The sequence below is a fragment of the Pteropus alecto genome, unplaced genomic scaffold (genome assembly GCF_000325575.1).
Source record: "Pteropus alecto unplaced genomic scaffold, ASM32557v1 scaffold42, whole genome shotgun sequence".
Taxonomy (NCBI): domain Eukaryota; kingdom Metazoa; phylum Chordata; class Mammalia; order Chiroptera; family Pteropodidae; genus Pteropus; species Pteropus alecto.
In genome coordinates this window covers 958,619-981,162 of record NW_006434825.1, presented here as the reverse complement: position 1 = coordinate 981,162, position 22,544 = coordinate 958,619, and the positions used below count along the sequence as shown (strand labels likewise).

Below are 22,544 nucleotides of genomic sequence, written 5' to 3'. Positions count from 1 at the left end.
CAGCACCCCAACATCTACCTCAATATTCTCTGACAGATTCTTCATGGGTATGAGCTGTCCACTAGGGCTGGTCAGAGAAAGGCCACCAACAGTTCCGCTGACATCAAAGTGACTTTGGGCTAAGAAGGGGCTCTTCGAGAAACTCATCATCTGAAACCAAGAACAAGGAGTACTGGCTCAGTGTTCCAAAGGCTGGAAGGTGACAAGGTCCCTAATGTGTTGATGAGGTTTCTTAGGATGGGACAGATAAGTGGCCCTTACCCTTAGGAGTGAATGGCCTACCTTTATCTGATGCTGGTTTTCCTAGCATGTGTCTAACCATCGGGGGTGAGGCCTCAGAGATCTGAGTTTAGAGAACCCAGTCAGACTTGCTATGTTTGAACAGTTACTGGACTATAAAATTAGTCTGAGCCTTTCTTCCAGCAAAGCCAACAAATCTCTAAGAGAAAGAAGTTTGTCACCTTTTACTGGGGCTCACAGAGCAGAGAGTCAGATATACCCTAATTTGGGAATGGAAAAGAGCCCTAGTTATGGAACGAAGTTGGAAGAGCATCATTTCTAATAACTAATTGAACCAAGGCTCCTGGAGAAATTTTAGAACATGATAAAAAGAGGTTAGATTTGGGAGTCAGAAGGCCTGGGTTTGAATCCCAGCTCTGCCACTGTGCTTGTAGCCTTGGGCAAGTCATTGAACCTCATCTGTAAAATGGACATCATAATACTGTGTAATCGACAGAGCTGTCAATATAACTGATGTTCAAGTGCTTTGCAAACCATAAAGGGCTGTTGCCAAAGAGGTTATTACTGTTGTTACCCTTATGTCCACAGGCTCCTGATCATCCTCCATGAAGCCAAGGGAGGAGGCAGCAGGCAAGGTGAAAGTCGCAGAACTGGCAGGAGCAATGTGCATGGAGGAGCTTTGCCAACTCCGGGGCTGTATTCTGGCCACAAGGTAAGAAACAGAGATGTCCATAGAGGGAGGAGAAAGTCAGTGTCAGAGAAATATCTGCATGCCTCTTGCACTACAGTGAGCCCTGCGTTATCATCAGAATAGGTGGCTCAGTTTTGATCTTCTTATATAGTTCTGCATATCTGTGTCAGTAGCTGCAGCATAAAAGGCAGCCAAAGCCCCCTACCCTGGGTTGGAGGCTCCACGAGGACAAGGCTTGAGCCAGCTTTGTTTACTGCTGTACCCCCACTGCCTATAACAGTGCCTGAAACATAATGGTGACCAATACATATTCTGTTGAATAAATAAATGAGCTTCGATGTGGAAATTTCTCTGTGCTTATCTCCCCTACCTACTTGACCTCTGATGTTATGGCTCTCAGCTCCATTTTATAGCCTTTGACCTTATCCCATCTGATTAGATTGGGAACCTGGTTTCAGATGCTACCTCTGATCAGGATTCTGCTTTGGAAAACTGCCCTTGGGATCCAATAGGGCAACCCAACAAAGGAACCTTCTCTCATTGAGAAGCCCTTCCAACTTCTAGGTCCCATCACCTCCATGGCTGGTTTCCTGGGCTCTACCTGTCACAGGGTCTTGGGATGTGGCTATGGAATGAGCCAGGTCAGGTGACGGGTTTTCTTGGGGAACCACAGTGCAGTTGGTTACCTGTTTGTGTACACAGAGATGGAGGGGGTGGCCAGTGTGGCTGGAAGGCCCCCGGGCAGTCTCCCCAGCAGGAGTGCAGCTTGCACATGCTCTACAGCCCTGAGCAGCTGGGACACTGTGGCTGTCTGGAAAAAAAAGCAGGGGTATTGCTACAGACCCATCTCCATCTATCACTCTGCTTACTATCACCAGGCTGGTGTGGGACCTTTGGCAGGGACTGAGAGAGGGTAGAGGAATGAAGCAGAGACTGTGATGGGATGCCATTAATTGAGAGAATGAAGAGTAAGCACTTATAAAAGCTTGACTTACGTGAGCCCTTTTCATCTTCACACAACTAACTCTGTGACACAGGTGCTTAAGTATCCCCATTTGGCAGACAGAGAAACAAAGGCACACAGAGAATACATGACTTGTGGCGGTCATACATTGATAAGGGGAAGAGCAAAGACTCACAGTGAGGTATCTGGCTCCTGAGCCCATGTATTGAGCCATCACGCTACATTCCTCTCTGTGCTGCTCCATTTGTCCCTGACATCTACCCACAGCCCAGATGTCATTTGTGGGAAAATGAAAAACCACAGACAAAGCTATTTCATGAGGTCACCCAGGCTTGCACTCCACTCCCTACTCTGCCCAAATCCCCAGATGAATATAGAAAGTGAAGGCTAGCATGAGGACCCGGGCTGAATGTTTGCATAGAGTTCCTATTAGGGCAGAGATTGTGTGTGTGTGTGTGTGTGTGTGTGTGAATGTGAGTATGTGTATGTGTGTATTTGAGGGTGACCGTGTGTGAATATAAGTATATATGTGAGTATGTGTAAGTATAAGTTTGTGATCGTGTGTGATGTGTGTCTGAGTGAATGAAAATGTGGCTTTGAGGATATGTGTGAGTGTAAGTGTTAGAGCATGAACGAGTGTGTGTATGTGATTTTGTATATATCTTCAATTATGTGAGAGTCTGTGTGTTTGTATGAGTGTGCACGACTGTGTGGCCATGTGTGAGAATGTGACTGTGTGTATCCGTGTGTTTATGTATATATGTGTCTTAGTTCTTCCTGAATAGAGGTGATGGCCAAGTATGGTAAAGGACCGTGGAGCAGCAAAAAATTGGTTTTGCGGCTCTGTCATGATGACGTCCTGGGAAGCTGTGCCCCTTGTGCCCCATTAGGGGTGCTGGGGCCATATGAGACTGTGCTGTATGTGTCCTTACTCTAGGGGCTGCCTCTCTTCTAAAAACATTCTGTGTTCTTGGCTAAATGAACCCAGGATTTAATCTTGCAAGGGGGAATATGTAATCTCTTCTCTTGGTGGTTTATCTAGGATGAGGCAGAGTTCCTGGACCTACAAATGAGGAAATGAGGCTAAGGGAAGTTATGTAACTTGCCCAAGTCACAGGTTTGTACGTGACAAAGCCTGGATTCAAGCTCAGGCTGTCTCTTTCCAGAGCCTGCACTTGGCCTGCAATACCACACTGCCTCCCAGAAATTCTGGTCTCTGGAATCTCTCTTCCAGCTTCCTAGAAAGGACTTAATCTCTGTGTCTCAGTTTCCTCATCTGCAAGGCATGGTGAAAGATCCACCTAGAAATGCTGGTGTGAGCAGGGCATGCGATAGGTGTGAGGGCTGCATCTAGGATACGTACCTGGCTGCCATGGGCTTCCTCGGGCTCTTCTAGTCCGTCCCTCAGGGAAGATTCTAACACACTACCCACAGCCTGAAACAGGTCCCTGGTGGCTGCCTGGCGCCTCTGGTCCTCAGGATGGGCCTTGACACTCACTGCCAACAGGGCCTCACTGGCATGCTGCAGAACCCAGGCGGCCTCCCGCTGGGCTCACCCAAAGGAGAAGGAAAAACAGCATGAGTTCCTGCCTGGGATAGACCATCCCCAAAACCATTCAAGGGACAAGGGCTGCTACAGAGGGGAGTGAGGTAGGGATACAAACTAGGGAAAATCTGGATCAAGCCCATCACATAAGCTGCTTATATCATTGACTTGAGACCAGGTATTCCCTCCCTGCAATGTGCTAAGTTCCTTCAGGAGAGTAGCCTAGTCCACCTCTGAATCCTTCCCAGAGTGCCAATGCCCAGAACATAGAAGGCATTCAGTAAACATTCACTGATGGGATAGATGGATGGATGGACAGATGGACAAATGGACGTAGCACTTATTCCAATTTTATAATTAAATATGTATTTGTGAAATTATTTGTTTAGTGACGCAGCCTAAGTGGTCTGTGCCATCAGGGCAGAGGCGATGTCTGTAATTTATCAGCTTCCGCATTCTCAATGAGTCGCATAGTACCTGGCACATACTAGGCATTTAAAACGCGTTTGTTGGAAGGAAGGAAGGGAGGGAGGGAGGGAGGGAGGGAAGGAAGGAGGGAAGCGGAAGGAAGGAAGGAAGGAAGGAAGGAAGGAAGGAAGGAAGGAAGGAAGGAATTAATACATGGATGAATAAATAGAAGGATGGAGAGACAGACAAATATAGGTACATGTATAGATGTATGCATATAGATTGGATGCATTAACAAATGGATGTGTAAATAGGAAGTGTGATATTAACAATATCATGGTCCCTGAAATAAAGGCCAGCATTGCTGGCTTCGGGCCAGGGAACGTGACGACCTCCTGAGAGAGCAAGTGGAGCAGAGCCAGGGCAGTTCTCCCTTCATTGTCTTATGGTTCCTTTTCTAACCCTTGGTTACCATGACACTGGAAACAGGGTGTTTTAATTCAAGTTCTCCAAGAAGCAGGCCCTGAGGCAAGGATTTGAAAACAAGTCATTTATTTGGAGATGATCCCGGAAAACACTGGAAATAGAGGGGAGAAGTGAGACCAGACAGGAGGAAGCCAATCCAGGGGGTGCGATCAAAATCCAGTACCTGGGGCTCAGTCCTGCTTGGGAGTTATCCACCAAGAGGGATGCAGGAGCTGGGGTATCTGTACCCCAGCTGATTAGTCACTGGGTACTGTATTAATCCCTGGACACATCCAAGCTGCCGTGTGGGCAGGCATAGTACGTGGAGGTAGGGGGTGGGAGTGTGCATCGGTGGGTGGTGTCAGAGATGAAAGAAAGGCTAGAGCTGGCAGCTGAACATCAAGCTGGTGTGCACTGAACTGGGGGCCATGGGTGGTCGACAGCAGCATTTGTACACACACTTGACCACTCAGTGGTTAGTCAGATTCAGTGGGGGAATGAGGTGCATAAGAAACAGGCTGTCACACCCAGAGGGACACAAGGCTGCGGCAGGGCATCTTCTCTCCCTTGCCACCAGCGATGCAGGACCTTCGAAAACAGGGTGATGGAAGTCTTGGCAGCCCTGTGACTGAGGAACCTTCGACCTGTGCTGGGCGAGTTGTTAGCCACCCAATGTGGAGGTGCGTGTCCCATGGCCTGGCTCAGCAGGTGAGAACTACTCACCTGGGCCAAGGGTGTGAGCTCCTCGCAGCGATGGGTCACTTCTCTCAGCACCTTGGCCAGCCCCTGCACCCTCTGCATGTCTCCCAGGGTGGCGGTGACTACAGATAGCGACCCCAGCACATGCTCTCTGACCTTGACACAGAGGAAGGAAGGTGAGGAGAGAAAATGTAATTCCAGTAGCTTGATGAAACCATTTTAGGAAGATTTGAGGTCAGAGCAAGTGACCAGTCTCATCTGGGCTTTTCCAAAGTTCATAGACCTCTGTTTGCCTCGTAAGATGTGTGGTAGACAGAATAATAGCCTCCCAAAGGTGTCCACATCCTAATCCCTGAACTGTATAACTGTGTTACCTCGCATGGCAAAAAAGGACTGGCAATATCACTTAGGAGATTCGATTAAGGATTCTGATACAGAGTATCCCAGATTAGCCAAGTAGAACCATTGTAATCACAGGGTCTTTATAAGAGGGAGGTAAGAGAGTCAGAGACAGGAAGAGAGTAAGGATGGAGGCAGAAGTGGTAGAGAGAGAGGAAGGAGGTAGGAAAGAGGGAGTCGGGGAAAGATTTGAAGACGTTAAGCTTCTGGCTTTGAAGATGGAGAGAGGATTGTAGGCAGCTTGTAGAAACTGGAGCCTCCAGATAGTTCACAGTCCTTGAATTTAGCCCAGTGAGATTCATTTCAAACTTCTGACCTCCAGAACTGTTAGATAATACATTTACATTGATTCAAGCCACTAGATTTGTGGTAATTTGTTACAGCAGCCATAGGAAACTAATATAAGATGTCTCAAACTTTCTCCAAATTTTTAAATCAAAGCTATAAAATTTGGCATTATTTAAAAACAAATCGTGTCTCAAGGTAGTTCTTACAACGAGAATGGCATGACATTTAAAAATCAGATTAATTTGTTGGCCTAGAGTGGATGGCAGATCTTGTTGCAGGCTTATGTCTCTATGTCCCTTTGGAGTGATTGGGGGCGATGACCCCCATCCTCATCCCCCAATTTATGCCTTAAGCCAGATCTTCTGGAGCTTCTGAGGCATGTGCCATCTAAGCTACAAAGCCATAATGAGGGGCTGGCCAGGGGGCCAGCTTGGGCAATGGCACAGAAAAACTAAGAATATCATTTCAGCACTGCTCCATAAAACTTCCTATGTTGATGGAAACGCCCTTTCCCTTCGCTGTCTAATAAAGCAGCCACTCACCAAATGTGACTGTTAAGCCCTTGAAATGTGGCCAGTACAACATGGAGAACTGTATTTTTACTTAATTTCATTTTCATTCACTTAAATATAAGTAGCTAGACTTGGCTAGTGGCAACCATTTGGGATAGCACAGATACAAAATAACAGTCCTTTTCACCATCATGGCCTGCTACTCACTAACCACCAAATCAACTTTCACGGCAGCTGTAGATTTTAGTGAGTCTGCCATTAGCTCAGAGTGTGTACAGACCGTGGCTTGGATGGAGGAAAGATTAGACCAGCATAAAAGGTCTTGTCAGAATGTTCTAGAAGGGAAACTCAGATATTGGGTAATCTCATGTTTGCCTCTGCAGATCTGTCCACATCTTCATCACTATCTTGGATACTAAGGCTACCTGCATGGAGATGTCACTGCTTCTGACCCTCTGGCCAATGGATTCATTCACCAGGAGATAGGAGAGTAGGAGGAGAGAGAGCTAGAAGCTATTCTCCAGGTGCCCTCCCTGCCAGCTCACTGTGGGTTGACTGCCTTATTCTTCAGAAGCCACCACTCCTACCAGGGAGCCAGTGCCTTTCACACACAGCTGCCTCCTTTAGATTCTGGTCACTTTAGGAGAAGAAATGCTGAGCTACTGAGATCATCTGTCGTCTGTGTGCTCAGGGACCACAGGACATCCAAAGAGAAGTTTGCCACAGGTAATTCTCAGAATGCATACAACCAAGAACAAAAAGCAGGTGGGTGTGTGGGGATGTGTGTATGGGGGGGCTCTAAGGTGAAACAAAGGGCTGGGTGAGAGGACTGGGAGGGCTGGAGGTCAATGGGGGAGGAGCCAACCTTGGTTTGAACCCTGTCTTTACCACGTACTAGAAATATGGACCTAGGCAACCTTCTAAAATTCTCTTACCATCTCCTCTTCTGTAACATAGATGGGGATCTTGCCATTTACCTTGTTGGGTTGTTATGGGGATTAAACATCCTTGAAGCCCTAAATAAGAGCTGTTGGCACATAGTAGGTGCTCAATAAATGTTAATTACCTCTCTGTACATAGTTACTATGACAATGACCACTTCTTTGTATTAAGTAGTTTTCACATGTTCTGTACCATGCTTAGGACTTTCATGCACACCCTTCAGGGGACCAGAGGAGTCTTTCTTCTCTGTATGCCCGCAGATGTGTGTGATACTGTGTATCGTGCACATATGTAACTAGGAGTGCATATTCATATTCATGTGGCAGGCACTGGGAGTGGAAGTAATCATGTGTTCTGTAATAATTTATAATATTAGGTTGTAACCCATGAAATGGCCATTTTGTGGATTCGAACTGGTTGAATGTTGGCAATTCTGTATAATTTGTCCTATAGTTATAGTAAATGTAATTCTTATTTAACTCTCAACATAACCTTATGAGGAAAATTCTGTTATCCCCATTTTCCACATTGGGAAACTGAGGCTTAGAGAGGTTTAGTCACCAGCCTGTGATAATACGGATGAATAAGTGACAGAGCTGGTACAACATCTAAGTCCAACTCCAAACCATTAATCACCTGACTGAGCCAGGACACTTTTCTCCTCTGGCCTTGGTTTTGTCAGCTTTAATGAGAAGGATTGGAGCAATTCTTTAAATTCCCTCCCATCTGAGAAGCCTATGACTCTATGAGGCTGAGCAGGGACAGCAGGTTTTCTTAATTTTATGTCACTTAAAGGATCAGAAGAGGGAGGTGATGTCAACAGCTCAGGAGACACCAAAGGCTTTGTGGATTCTTGAACCCTGCTCTCACCCCAAATGGCTCTGTACAGACCCCAGTAACCCCAGCAGAAGGCATAACAGAGTCCATCTCGAGTACCTTCTTTCTGGCTTCCATTCTCTGTGGCCCAGTGGATCCCAGCCCCTGGCACTCCTGGTCCAGCATAGAGGACACGGACCTGGCCAATTGGAAGAGTTGCTCTGGGCCTCGCTCGCCTTGCAGAGCGGTGATGATATTCTCCGACACTGCCGTCTGGAATGCCATATCCTCAATATGGGCGTCTCCAAGTCCCACCTAACAGGAAACCAGAAATATGTTCTGTGCAGGGAAGACCTCAACTCACTGGTTCTTGTTCAAGAACGAGAGCCTGAGGTCACAGGTCTTCATGTGAGAAAGTAGAGCAGGCCCGGATGCCTTTGTACCCGGCATGGGGATATCGAGCACTTCCTGAGGCTTGAGGGCAGCTGGACTGCTTGTGCCAGGCAGCTTACAGCCAACAAAAGCAAGCCTTGGGGAAGTTATTGCTTCACCTATCACTGCCCTCCTCATGGCTCTCTCAGTCCCTTCCCACTCCACTGGCTTCTGACCCTTGGCGTTTACTTGGGATTTTACCCAGCCTCTGCCTTGTCGCCCTATTAGCTGATCTTGGTCCTCCTTCCTCTGGACTCTGAAGGCACTGGCTTAACTCATCTCTGGATCTTTCTGCTCCAACTCCCCTCAGATCTTCCACCCCAGGACCCTCCCCTTATTCTGGCCAACTAATCATAAGACCTGCAAAGGTAGAGAACATGTCTGTTTTGTCCAGAGCTGTATCTCCAGGGCCTGACACATAGGTGCTCTGTAAATATTTAAGGAATGAATGAATCAACGATTCATCTGGTCATGTCCTCAGCTCCCAGCCACCTTCTAAGTGAGGTTCTAACAGGTCAAGGAGTTTTCTCAGTAAATAAATAATAGCCACACCCCACCTCCTCGCCCCCACCTTAACTGCTGCATGTGTCTGCTGTCTCTCTCCTGCACGATTGGAAACTGAAATGACCACTGTCAGCACAAAGTCATTGTTTTCTTTTCCAAGTGGTAGATAAACTGATGGGAGGGCAGGATCAGGGCCACAGTGTAGACAGGTACCTGGCAAATGAAAATTGGACAATTAGGTTCCAAGGAGACTGCAAACACACCAAGGTAGAGCCTAATGGCAAGGACACAACAGCCAAGCTCATGATAGCATGGCAGGCACTCAGGGACTCCATACTTTCAGGGAGAAGACAGCCATTTATACTGACCCACTGACCTCTTTAGGTCATCGCATGCTGCTGTGACTTTGGAATACTTTTGCTAAAATCCATAAAAATTTTCTGGAAAAAAATTCTCCATTTACAAGTTAAAAAATTCAAGGTGGTAAACCAAATCACAAAAAGAAGGAGGAAGAGAAGGAGGAGGAGAAGCTTTTAACAATTAGCTCAAAACACATCCAAGCTCACTCAAGTGTTATTTCCTATACAAAAGCCTTCCCTGGCTGTTCCACCTAAAACAGCAGCCCTCAATGTCTTTGTTTACCAGCTGTCTCCACTACTAATTGTAAATACATTGAGGTCAAGGGCTTCCTCTATTTTGTTCATTGCCGTATATCTATCACCCAGAACAGAGTCTGACATTTAATACATATTGATTATAAAATGAATGAATATCCTTTGTATCTTTAAAGGGGACCCACCTATCATTGGAATCACTATTCATTGTAGTGTGCAGACAATCATGAGGTTATTGAATTGCAATTGACAACTCATTTTTATATGGTCACCCTTCCCTGCCCCCTTGCTTACCTGTGTGAGGCAGGGGGAATTACTACAGGGGAATAACCAGTTGGAACTGGAGCAGCTAGCCTGGCCTCTCCATTTAGGGGGATGCAGGTTTGAAATGAAATCTACTTCTTTCCTTGAATAGTTGTTTCCCTCCAGGCTCAAACCCAGTCACAGCCCTCTTCACAACCCTGCATTCCACATTGTTTGATGGGGTACCCCATGAAAACCAAGCTTTTCAGGTCTCAGGATAGCTTATGTTTACTTTTCCATAGTCAAGGCATTCAGTTTTGAACACACTCATGGTGTTCAGTGCTGGTATTGGGGCATACCCCAGCAACACTCCTGATGCCTAGATTTGGAGGAAAGTTCCAATCTAAGCAGAACATTTTCAGAGTTCATATGAGGGTCACAAAATGCCAAAACTCATTAAGAGGAGACAAGGACTCAGCTGAGCCCTCCAAGGATCAAGCATCTCCAAACTGGGAGAACTGATGTAGTGTGGGCTACTCACTCCATCTCTCCCGCCGATACCCATCTGTCCTGTTGTGACAGAACACTGTGCGGGGTATTGTGCAATGGGGTGGGGTCTGCATGCTTCATTCCCTGTAAACCTTTGCGAAAATGTCTCCTTTCACTTCAGCATGTTCTGTGACATTGCCCATTCCCTTCTATGGGGTCAATAAAATCATTGAGAGTTCCGGGAACCAGACCCATCTCTGTCTTGAATAGCTCCAGAGTCAGGGCTAACTCTGAGTGAGTGTTAGGGGACAGTATCCTGGTAGTGACTCCACATGGTCATACTTTTGAGTATCTTCGTCTATTTAACTTTTTCCACATCCCTCATGGTAGGACAGAGGTCATTTTGGCCTCCATAGTTGTGTAAGAGATACTGACGGCACCTGCTTCTCATCTCTCTGAAGTGTATGGCCGGACCAGTGTGCTGGGGTATGGGAGTTAAGGTTTAGAGGAGTCTTTATCCTGCAAACCTCTCTCATATATGGAACATATTTTTTGCAGTCCCGGAGAAAGACGGGCCCCATTCTGGGAGAGTAAGAGCCTAGGAGCTGAGAGAAGAGCCTAGCCATTAGCCTGTACCTGATTCCAGACAGAAGCAGTACTCCAGGGGGCCCAGGGCGGCAGAAGCATTGCAGAAGATGGCAAAGCTCGTCAGAACGGTGCCCTCCTCCGGGGAAACAGTGCAGGTGGGTACCTCAGGGGTAGGCAGATTGCTGATCATATAGGTGTCCTCCCCATAGGCATGCCCAGTCACTGCTGGGGAGTGAAGACAAAGTGTGCTTAGGTTCTGTGTGGGTCACACAAACTCCACTATGCTTGGAGATCACCCAGGGAACTTGTTGTACATGCAGATTTCCAGGTCCCTCTCTGGACCCCAAGCCTCAGACCTCTCTGGAGATTCTGTGATGGGGGCCCAGAAATCTACAAATCTAATAACTCTCCAGATGCAGGGCATCCTGGGGTCTCACGTTGAGAAACTAGATAGAGATAGAGGAACAGAATTAGATAGACCTGAACTTGAATCCCAGTTCTGCCGTTTACTAACTATGTGTGACCTTGGACTTGACCTATTTGAGAGTTAGTTCCTATCTATAAAATGGGGCTAATAAGAATAGCTTGCTCACAGAACTTTGGTGAGGAGAGAGTCTATTGGGAAATATGACTTGCTCAAGCTCACTGAGCTGGAAAGGGCCACAACCAGGATCTGGAAACAAGCTGATCCCACCCGAAACCATGCTCTTTCCAGACCTCCACAGCACTGTGAATAGCCCCCAGTAGACCTGCACCAATATCCCACATCACCTGGTATAATCACCTGGTTTTTCAAAAAGAATATGTACCTGGAAGAGCTGGGCATGAAGAGAATCTTAATCAATTAAAACTAATTCCTTGGCCTAGTCTTAATACAGAGGATTTGGGGCAAACCCAGGAGTGTGCATTTTAAATTAGTACCCCAGGTTATCCCAGTGTGGATGGTCTGCGAACCACTTTGAGAAATCTTGAGTCAAAGGAATCCATCCCCCCACAAAAATCACCCTCATTGTTTATCTTTTTGAGAATCTACGATCTGGGCTTGTGTTAAGTAAGAAGTGCTGAATTGTCCTGGCAGGATGTTCAGGCTTCACAAGCCCCGAATGATTTGTTTGTACTACTGGTGTTGTCTCATTCAGCCTGCATAATACAATTTGGAGGCAGGTGTTGCTATTGTGCCTAGTTTACAGGTGAAGAAACTGAGGAATAGAGAGGTTAAATCTCTTGCTTAAAGTCTCCTACCTAGAAAGTGGTGGTGGGATTCACACCACAGCCTGTGTGTGGCCCCAACCCTGCACTGATGTCCTATTTTTCAGGGTTTCTGGTTTTTTTCAGGTCTCAGTTCCCTTTCTTTGACAGACAATTTTGTGATAAGAGATTGAGAGGAGGCCTTCACACCTGTGACTCTGATTCGGATGACCTGGCCCCAGGTCTGTAGGAGGGAGCTGTTCAGCACCAGTGTGGAGGTGTTGCTGTGAAGGAGGGTTAAAGAACGGGGCCAAAATCCTCGAAGTCTGCAGGCCTCGGGGAGGGGCTCCACCTGAAAGAGAGCATAGCCCAGAGCCCCCAAGACTATAGTCAGGCCTCTGGACCTCAGCAGGGCATTGGCTTCTGACCCTGGGAGGCCTTTCAGATTTGTCTCGGTTGGATGGCAGCCACTGCTTGCTTCCTTGAGGTCAGCCCAGATATCCACTCTTCAGCTTGGTTAGGATGTTTGTCCTAGGTCAGGTTCCCTAGAAGCAGAGCCTGAGAAGAGGGTTCCTGTGCAGGTCATTTATTGAGAGAGGGCTGTCAGGGTAAACCAGTGGAACGGGGAGGGAAACAGAAGAGGGTGGAGAATGAAACTGGGTGGATAAATGGTCTCAAGAGGTATCTGGCTTCAGCCTGATCCCTTGGGGAGTTCTGGAGCATATAAGCTGCACCACAGAAATTATCTCACTCCGAGATAGGGGGCGGGGCTTTTAGACCCCATAGTTATTGGCCTAGGGGCCACTGCACAGCAGTCTGGGTTGGAGCACCAAGAGCATCTGCTGTACTGTTTCCCTGTTGCTTTTGTTCCCATGCATCCATTCTCTCTTTTGACTAATGCCTTGGATTTCCTCTGGAGAATGTACCCTACCCCCCGGCTCCCATTCCACAGGCTCTGAGTAGAGGTGACCTACTCCTAGCTCTGTCCTGGGCATGTGACACAGTCTGGTCAAAGTAGGAAGGCATTTCCAGTTTTTGAGTGGTTGCCAGTGTCCTTACCTTCTCCAGTGGAGTGTCATCTAAATACCAGCTGAACATGGCCACTAGGGAGTCATCCTCCATGGTGACCCTGAGCATAATGTCTTCGCCAGCATTCACTGGCCCACAGTTCTTCACACAGCTGAAAAGGAGACAGAGAATGGAGTGAGGAAGCTCACTCAGGCATCATGGCCACTTGCCTGGCCTTTTCCAGTTCGCGAGTTCTTTGAGAAGGTGAGAAAGGGTTTTTTCAAGTGAAAGATGGAATAGAAGCAACCCCTGCCCTAAGCAAAACTGGGACATAGCCTTGCCCTTGAAGATAGAGTGATTTGTGACTGAATTCCCATTTCATTCATTACATAAGGTAATGATCTGGAAAATGCATAAAGCCAAGGCAGGACCCTGAGCTTGAATCCTGCCCCTGCCACTTATGAATGGTCACTTTGTGTGAGTCCCTTAAACTCTTTGAGCCTTAATTTCCTTGTGAGAGGATTAGAGCAGACAATTTCTATGTGTCTTCCTAGTTCTAATAATAATGAATGAATGCTGTAATTTTATAGCATGCATGCCATAGTTGATACTTACTTCCACTATTATGAGCTTATCCAATGCTTCCCACAACCGTATGAGTGACATCTTAGAATCCTCATATCACAGATGAGCAAACCAGGCTCAGAGAGCTTATGTGATTTGTTTCAGTGACATATTTCTAAGTAGAGGGATGGAACGTGAACCAGCATATCTTGATCTGATTCCTGGTCCTTCTCTGTAATATCATACCCCCTCCCTTGGGCCAATGAGAGATCACTTTGGCACTTGCTATGTGTCCAAACCATCCCCCAGCTCCTCTCAGTTTAAATTTCATAACAGCTTCTGAATCTCCCTACTTCTCTCTTCATGTCAGTCCTAGTACAGGTATGCCAGACATTCTCCATTTACCCTGCAGCCCACTCTCCATCAACTCTTTGTGGCTCTGTGTACCAGGAAACTGATTTCTATAGACTTCATCACACAAACTCTCTCACCCTTTGGCTTCTGGTTAGGCTCAGCCCATGGAAAGCATTGGCTGGAGATTGGAGGGTGAGAGGAGAAAGGCTGAAGTATTTATTTACCACTTTTGCTGTTCCTTACCTGATGGGCTATAGCTGACAGAGGCTGTGTTCCTCTCTCCAAGACTACAGTTTCTTTTGGAGGGGCACCTCTCTCAAGCTTCAGATCTTAGAGGGTTCCAGTAATGCCATCTCCCACCCACTTAACCTCTCCATTCCTCAGAGGGATAATGGCTTCCCTCTGTTGTAGACCTACACTGTCATCCCTGAGTTGTTCCCTGATCCCTGCCCATATCTGTAAAGACCCTTCGTCCAGTTGTCATCAGTTACAGTCTGAGTGAGCCATCTGCTTCCTTCAAGAACCTGACCGATAGACCAGGCTACCTTGAGCTCTCACTTTGATTCCCACAAGAGCCCAAGCAATCTCCCTGTATCCTCTCTTGCCCTCCTCCAGCCCATTCTGCACCAAAGCATTTTGAAGCAAAATGTGATCACATCCTCAGCCTGCTTAAAACCCTTGGATAGCTTTCCCAAACTCTCAGGATAAAGACCAAAGTCATGTCTTTGACAAGACCTGCAAGGCCCTGCCAGAGCCAGGCCCTGTCTATTCTTCCCATCTCTTCTTGCACCTCTCTCTTCCTCTGTGCTCTAGCCACACCAGCTTCTTTCACTTCCAGATTGTTCTGTGCTCCCTCCCTTTACCACTCTGTTCTCTCTCCAGTCCTATTTTCCCTGGCCAAGTTAGTTCCTCTTCACTCTTCACATCTCCGCTGAGGGAAGCTTTCCTTCCCTGACCCTGAAGTCAGAGAAGTCATAGGTGTGAGCTCTCTCCCTTCATTAATTTGTGTGACTCATCACTGACCACCAGATAGTAACCTCTGTGAGAACTGAAACTGGGTCTGGTTTTGCCCACCACTGTAAGCTCTGCCCCTCAGTCCATGCCAACTGGGATTGATTCTCAGTAAATGTTAGCTGCATGATGAATGAATGGCAACACTGCAGGAGTTTGCTCTCATGGCCCTACCTGACTTGAGGCTTGAGTTCCATGGAGGCAGACACATAGAGGCACTGCTCCTCCTGTTTCACCAGTTCCTGGCCTTTCCAGAGGGCCAGACGCAGGGTGACTGCAGAGTTGGGTGGTGGCAGGCAGGATGGAGGAACCACCAGCTTCTTCTGGTCTGTGCAGAGCAGCTGCCTCTCAACGCAGTCTCTCCATTGAGCCCAGCAACGTCCTGAGAAAGAGAGATGGGCAAACAATATCCATCCAGCAATGCTGAACTTGACAAATGTGGCTACCATCTGGTGGGGTTTTTAGAGGGGTCATAGATAAGAAAATCAACTCTACATACAGATTTTGATTAATAAAAATATTTCACTTGCAGGTTGCAGGAATGGTGCTATAGAAGGACACTTCTGGAGAAATGACCATGCTTCACCCAGACTCTGAGCAAACCTATGACTTGAGCTTTTGAGAAGGCAGGCAAATAGCAGGAGAGGTGCTAGGAGAATGCACAGCCCCACCTGGGAGAATGTCCAGGGCAGCTTCTTGTCCCTGGTGTAACTCTCACTCTATGTGGAAGTGACTGTCCACAGCTATATGACCTGTGGGGTACAGTGGGAACTGTACCTCTATCTGGGAGGCTACAGTGTCATCTCCTGCTTTGTGATACCAGCTTGGTAAGTCTCTGTATCCTTTGCCCTTCAACTCTATTGATTGACATTTTCCCATCAATCACCTTGCTCCCCCAACAGCCCCAAATATAATAATCATTCATAGGGCATGTCTGGGAGTAAGGTCATCAGTTCAATCACCTATTTGTAGCCTCTACTAATTCAGATAATAAGAACAAATATTCAGAAGGATGTTCTGACAAAAGCTTTCAAATTTTACATGACATTTGACCTAGGTACTACACTTCTAGAAATTTATTTATGAAAGTAATCACCGATGTAAATAAAGATTGAACTATAAAGATATTCATTACAGTGTTTATAAACGTAAGTAATTTGAAACAACCTTAATGTCCAAAAAAGAAGGCACTGTACCCTCTTTTTTGGATGTTTAGGTTGACATTAGCTTGATAGTCTATTAAGCAGTTATTATGAATATCAAGATGGAGAAAAAGATACCATGACATGAAATATGCAGGATATATCGTTCAACGAAAAAAGGGTAACAAAAGCAATATGTACAGTATGAATGACTCATTTTCTTTCTAAAAGAATATGTATGTAGCTAGGATATATCCTTATGAAAAAGAGGATAACCATTTTTTTAAAAGAAGCACTAGTGCTACAATTTTGGTCTGTCAGAAAATGCCTCATCACTTTCTCCTTCTAGTCTCTTCTTAGTGGCATACCAAGGGTGTGGAGATGATGAGGAATCAACCTAAGAGGTGGAGCTGATTTTCACTGACATTGTTTGTAGTGATAATACAAAAGGAGACTGACATTCAGGATTAGTTATAGTTCTTAAATTCTCCTTGTTGCCTGCCTTCTGGGGCACCCCCACCTTGGTTTGCCCTGCTATCTTCCATTTCCATGGAATTTGCAAGGTACACAAAATGTCAGGCATGAGTATGCCAGTGTGAAGGTTAAGAAAAAGAACTGCAAAGCTGACCGCTATCCATCACTTCGTAGTGAGATAGGCCACTTACCACATGACCACTGGAAGTGTAAATCCTTGTCACTATCTGGCCAGCCCAGAGTCACTGTCATGAAAGGATCCACATACCGACCAGGTTCCAGGTAAACCTCCACATTCTCTTTATCTCTCTGCAGAAAAAGCAACTGATTGGTGAGATATCGCTCCACAGTTGGCATCCCAGTCTTTACTTCAGAGCAATCTGTGCCAAGTGTGGTCGCAGTCCAAGGCATCAAGTGGAGATAGGCCCTGTCTGATCTGCCTGACTCCCCTTGGGATGGCTCACTGGGTAAGTAACTTTAGTCAGAGTGTGGGCTCAGTGCTAAGGGTCCGTCATGTGTTCAGCTGCATTACCAGAGCCTTCTCTGGGCCAGGCCCTGTGCTTGATGCCTAGACAAAATATAGAGCAGGCCTCTGTCCTCAGATTTAGTAGGGAAGACAAGACACCAAAGATTAAAACACAGAGTGCTAACTAATTGCTACAGGAGAGGGGACCCAGGAGATTATGAGAACATAGGCAAGGGGGGCAGTAGGTTAAGAATGTAGGCTTTGGGGCCAGTCAGATCTCCAACTGGATCATTGGCCCTGGGACCTCTCGCCAGTATCTAAGCTCTTGGAGCTTCTGTTCCTCAAAAGTTTTATAGCATCTGACTCCTCAGGTTGCTGTGCATCAAATGAGAGAAACTAGTGATGTGCTTCCTCTTGTGTGCAGTGCAGGGGAGGACACAGAGCTGTTACCTCTATAAAGCAGGCAGCTGGCATCCCCAGAGGACAGAACCCCAGAGCTATTGTGAAGGGGGAGGAGTGAAGGTGAGCTGGGCAACAATGGAGAGCATGTGGATTCTGGGAGGAGGGATTGGCTGATATACACTGTGTTCCTGGAGTCAGTTCTGGTAAGACCTGTTAAACAGCTCAGACCCAGCAGGCTTGACCTGGAATAACAAGAGGCTACAACAGAATGCAACCCCCAGTGGTCTCCCATGGCCTGATAAACCCAAACCCCCTTGCCTTGGCACCTAAGACCCCATGTGATCTTGCCTCTGTCCATCTCTCTGTAATTTCCTACATCCTCGTTCTCCTCCACAGGGGCCTTGGGGGCCTTCATATATGTGTGCCCAGAAAGCTCTTGTTCTGCTTTCTAGCATGGCCGACTGTCTTATTTTCATGGCTCTACTTAAATGTCACCTTTTAAGAGTCATTGTCTGATCACTTTTGCTAGACTACCTTCTGTTAGTTGCTGTCATTGCACACTATTGCTTCTAGTTAGACATGTCACAATTTCTAATTATATATGTTAATTTGTTTGTTAGTCTCACCCACTAAGCTTCATGAAGGCAGGGATTATGTTTGTTTATTCACAACTGTATTCCCAGCCCCTAATACCAAGCCTTGAACATTATGAAGCACAATACATTTTACATGTTGAATAAATGCATGCATGAGCAATGTCAACAGCAAGGAGTTGAATTCTTAGTTTTGCTGTAAAAAGTAAAGAACCCGGGCCTATTTTCCAATATAAGCATTAAGAGGTATAGATTTTCCTCTGAGCACTGCCTTAGCTGCATCCCATATTTTCTATAAGTTGTATTGTCATTATCACTTAGAAACATTTTTAAATTTCTCTTATGATTTTTTTCTTTGACCCATTGATTTTTTAAACTGTGCTGTTTAATATCCAAGATGTCTAAAAGATATGTATATATCCTAGATATCTTATTATTTATTTATGACATAATTCTGTGGTTAGAGAACCTACTTTGCTTGATTTAAGTCCATCTGGGTCTCTAGTCAATCAAAAGAAACCTTGGTGATTCTAGTGTCTTGGTTATTAGCACTGAAATACCAAAAGCCAAAAGTAAAACAGATGCTTGGACATCTTTTTCTTGTGAGGTTAAGTGTTTTTTTAAAAAAATACTCACATTCTTTTCTTCAGCACTTGTCCCAGACGGTCCTTGGAGATTAGAAGGAGCTGTGAACATAGTGGGAATGGGTGTCAAACTTTGGTGGTGTTTATAAGGGTGCCAAAGGGCAGAGTCAGAGGGTATGTTGAAGAGCCCTGGGGATCTGCCTGTTTTTGGAAATGGGTTAGGGGAACCTAGCAAATATTGAGGTCATAGAGAAATGGTCAAAAGCAAAACCATCATGTTCACTTCTGGGTTAAAGACACCTCTTTGGTAGTTAAGAAAGAGGCAAGCAGTGTAGTGTTTGTTAATTTCCATGGTGTAAATATTCCCATCAAGGCAGGTTTCAAGCTACCAAGCAGACCCCACTGAATGTAGAGGAGATGGGCATGACCGGCTCTGGCAAACTGTTAAGAGCCAGCCTCAGCACCTCATGGTATATTTCTAGATCCTTTTATTGGCCTCTTACTGGCTGTGTGAACCTGGGCAGGTTAGTTATTCTTTCTGAGTCTCAGCTTCCTAATCCATAAAATGTCTGAAGGCAATCTCTATTTTTCAAGGCTCCAGAAGGAATGAATGCTATGCTGTACGTACTGGCACACTGTAACCTACACATCTGTAAAGAGTGTTCATGCGTTAAGTTAAAAAAAATGGAAAAGGTATACTCAATTAATATGCTCTAAAGATACTGAACATGAATATGATTAATGTCTAATTAAAGAATAGTAATTAGGATAGGAAATTAGGGTTATTCCATGTGATTCACTAGTCACTGATCTTTGGAAAATTCCTTCCCAGTGAAATCTCATTTACACAACTATAGCTTCAAAGGTCTATAAAATTGTACAAAGCAAATTAAAATGCCAGACACAGAGGACTTTCTTAACCTTAAGTAGGAAGATGGTCCAATAACCTTGAATTAAGAGGTCAAGATAAATAGTTGCTACCTCTGATCTTGTCATGAATTAGCTGAGTGACTTTGACAAAGTCACTTCGTCTCTCTGGGCCTCAAGTGCCATATGTGGAAAATGAGGGATGTGGACAGTAGAAAGGATATCTGACAGATTTTCCCCTGTCCAGGCACCCATGCCCCCTTCTTTTGGTAACAGCACCTACAGGTGATATTTTCCATGGAGAACCATCCTTCCCTAACTCTCTGTCCTTGGTGTGGGTGAAGCCAACCCTACATCATGTTTCAGGGTAGATGTAATCCTGGTCTGCCCAAAGCTGAGTACCAATTTCCTCCAAACTCAGCAAGGGATTAAGGAGGGAATATGAATCAAGCTTGGGCCAGTGAGAGTCAGCCTCAGAATTTCTGCTGGAAATATCAACCAAGAGGTGTTCTTTCTCTTCTGGAGTTAAGGACCAAAGCCTGGGGCCATCTTGCTACTTCTTGGGATGTGAGAATCAGAATAAAGAGACCTAGAACCAAGAGATGGAGAGAAGCAGACTTCTGAAGACATCATGTGTCTGGATCCAGTTGCGCCTAAACCCTGGACTTTTTATTTTCTGAGCTGATAAAAATTTTCTTTTTACTTAAGCTAGTTTGAGCTGCTTTTCTGTCCCTTGCTACTCAAAGAGTCCTGGCAAACACATTCAAGGTGATCTTTAAGCTCTGCAACAACTACTGTTGGCTGCCTACCCATCCCTGCCTCTTGGCTGCCAGAATCCACCTACTCCCACAGAGCTGAAAATGCTGAATATCTGCTTTTCAGCATCCCTTATAGAGGGGCACATGATCCTTCCCTGGTCAATGGTATCTGAGGAGAAGATTGCTGAGGGCTGGTGGGAAGATTTTTCACCAAAAAAAGAGATGTACAGAAAAAAAAAAAGAGATGTACAGGAAGAAATGAGCTTTATCTGCTGCTAGATAATGCTTGGTTGACATGTGATGTCTGGAACTGCAACAGCCATCATGATTGCATGAGAAGCAGCCTAGAGACAAAGCAAAGTTTCTCAGGATGGTAGAGCAGAATGATAGACTGATCCTGGGTCCTACTGGTGACACTGAGCCACTGAACCAGTCCTGCAACTACTTACCTTTTCTTAGTAGGTGAGATGGTAATGCCTTGAATTTGAAGCCACTTATGTTAGGCTTTCTGCTACTCGTAGCTTTAAAGCATCATAACTAATACAAATGTTTTGGAATTCTATATCAATGGTTGAATGTTTTACTGCATACATCATTGCCTCTTTAGAGTAACCAGAGCATTCTTAATATCTGTAGAGCAAGATAAATATTTACAGCCCTGATTTGAAGAGCCCCTCACTAGATTCCAAGCAAGTGCAATGCCCTAGACCCCTGATCACAAGTTTTATACTCCCTTGCAGATAGCTCTTGCCTGTGACAGTGATGCTTCCAATTTCCAAACTCAAGTTTGAGAAGGCGTTCCTCACCAGCACAGTGACCAAAAAAGTGCCTGCAATGCAAAAGGTAGAGAATTGTGGGCATTTTAATAAATTGGTTAGACAACTCTCCCAGCTCATGCTTCTTCAGTCCCCTGATGGCAGCATTCTAATCTTTCATCCTCTGAGTATTTAATGAATCCCTGTTGTATATCAGGCATGGTGCAAGGCTCTGGGGACACAGAAATGGTCCTCGTTCTCAGGGCCTTATGGTCTAGTAAATATGCAGGACACTAAGTGCCAGAACACTTAGGAATTGACCTGGGGGCATTGTGGGCATGGGGTGGGTGGTCGCTTAAACCTCAGGGGAGAAAGAAATGGTTCAAGGGATGGGGCTGGGGCTAGAGCAAAAGTTCAAAGGACAGTAGTACTCATTAGTTAGATTAGAGAGGGGATTTCAACAGAGGGAAAGACATGATAGGATTTTAGAAAGGGTGGAGAGGGTGGAGAGGGGAGAGGATTTGTAAGATTTATTTGGAGAAAGCTGCTAATATATACATATCTCACCCCTCCTCCCTCATGGGGAAGGGTGGTGCCATCTTATCTTAAGCCTAGAGAGCAAGTCATCAGAGGAGACCCTTGAAAAGCTGGATATGTGTTCTTTGAGGTTGGGAAACCTCATGGACAGGTTTCATACTCATGCTCTTGCAGGAATGGTCTGCGACAAGCAGTAGAATGAGAGGTAGAGAGGGAGAGTTAAGGGCTGCATTTCTGCATTTGGGAAAACTATAGTTGGCTGGTAGCAAGCCAAGGAATGAATAAGAATTTTCTATGGACCAAATGTTTTCTCTGGGGAGAGAGGGTGCTAAAGAGGGTAGTGAGAATGAGGAGAAAAGAAAGAGAGAGTGACCCTGTTGGTGGTCCAGGAGAAGCAGCAGCTGGGTAGATGTGGCCAGCTGAAAGAAAGGTATCACTACAGCCCTGGAGTGGAGGGACCCAGGGGGCCTCCAGAGCCCAGAGAAGCTCTTACGAAAGACGGCTGCAAATATCTGCTGGGCCCTAGAGCAAGCCCAGTCAGGCCTGGGCCAGGTTCCTTTTCCTTCCTCCTCACTTCCTTCATCCCTGGAGTTGTCTAAATGTTTTTCTTCTTGAGAGAAGACTGATTATTATCTTAGATTATCATCTAAGAATGAGCCAGTAGTTACAGGGCATGCTGAAATTTTATCTGTTGTCTCTTACTTAGTAACTTTTTTAGGAGACAAATTAATTTGCATTTGAATTATAGCCTATATATTGTTTGTATTTTCCATTGTCATTTCATTCTGGATTCTTCTTGTTCCAAGCTGGACCTTTGGTACCTGGCAGAGTTCTAATGTTTTTTTTTCCTTGCATCTGTTGTCCTTTCTGTAATCTTTTGCCAAATACCTTGCTGAGGGCGTGGTAGCCCCATACCTGCATAGTATTAGCCCCTTTCTTGCATACCTCTGAGATCCAGGGCAGGGGACTCTGTGGGCAGGGCCAGGGTCTGCTAGAGACAC

At 45.8% G+C, this 22,544-nt stretch overlaps 1 protein-coding gene across 1 annotated transcript in view; it reads right to left on the bottom strand.

Annotated features, from left to right (window-relative positions):
• The window catches only part of PKD1L2 (polycystin 1 like 2), an 87,349-nt gene that overhangs the window by 40,808 nt on the left and 23,997 nt on the right, over nt 1-22,544 (bottom strand). The window contains exons 8-21 of the mRNA XM_006909849.2: nt 21,003-21,080; nt 18,679-18,728; nt 16,773-16,890; nt 15,140-15,347; nt 13,088-13,208; nt 12,239-12,380; nt 10,889-11,065; nt 8,974-9,119; nt 8,091-8,285; nt 5,038-5,169; nt 3,259-3,441; nt 1,618-1,742; nt 815-941; nt 19-150 (exon numbers count right to left, since the gene is read on the bottom strand). Coding sequence (XP_006909911.1) covers nt 19-150; nt 815-941; nt 1,618-1,742; nt 3,259-3,441; nt 5,038-5,169; nt 8,091-8,285; nt 8,974-9,119; nt 10,889-11,065; nt 12,239-12,380; nt 13,088-13,208; nt 15,140-15,347; nt 16,773-16,890; nt 18,679-18,728; nt 21,003-21,080 — 1,934 coding nt within the window. The remainder of the gene's footprint in view (nt 1-18; nt 151-814; nt 942-1,617; nt 1,743-3,258; nt 3,442-5,037; nt 5,170-8,090; nt 8,286-8,973; nt 9,120-10,888; nt 11,066-12,238; nt 12,381-13,087; nt 13,209-15,139; nt 15,348-16,772; nt 16,891-18,678; nt 18,729-21,002; nt 21,081-22,544) is intronic.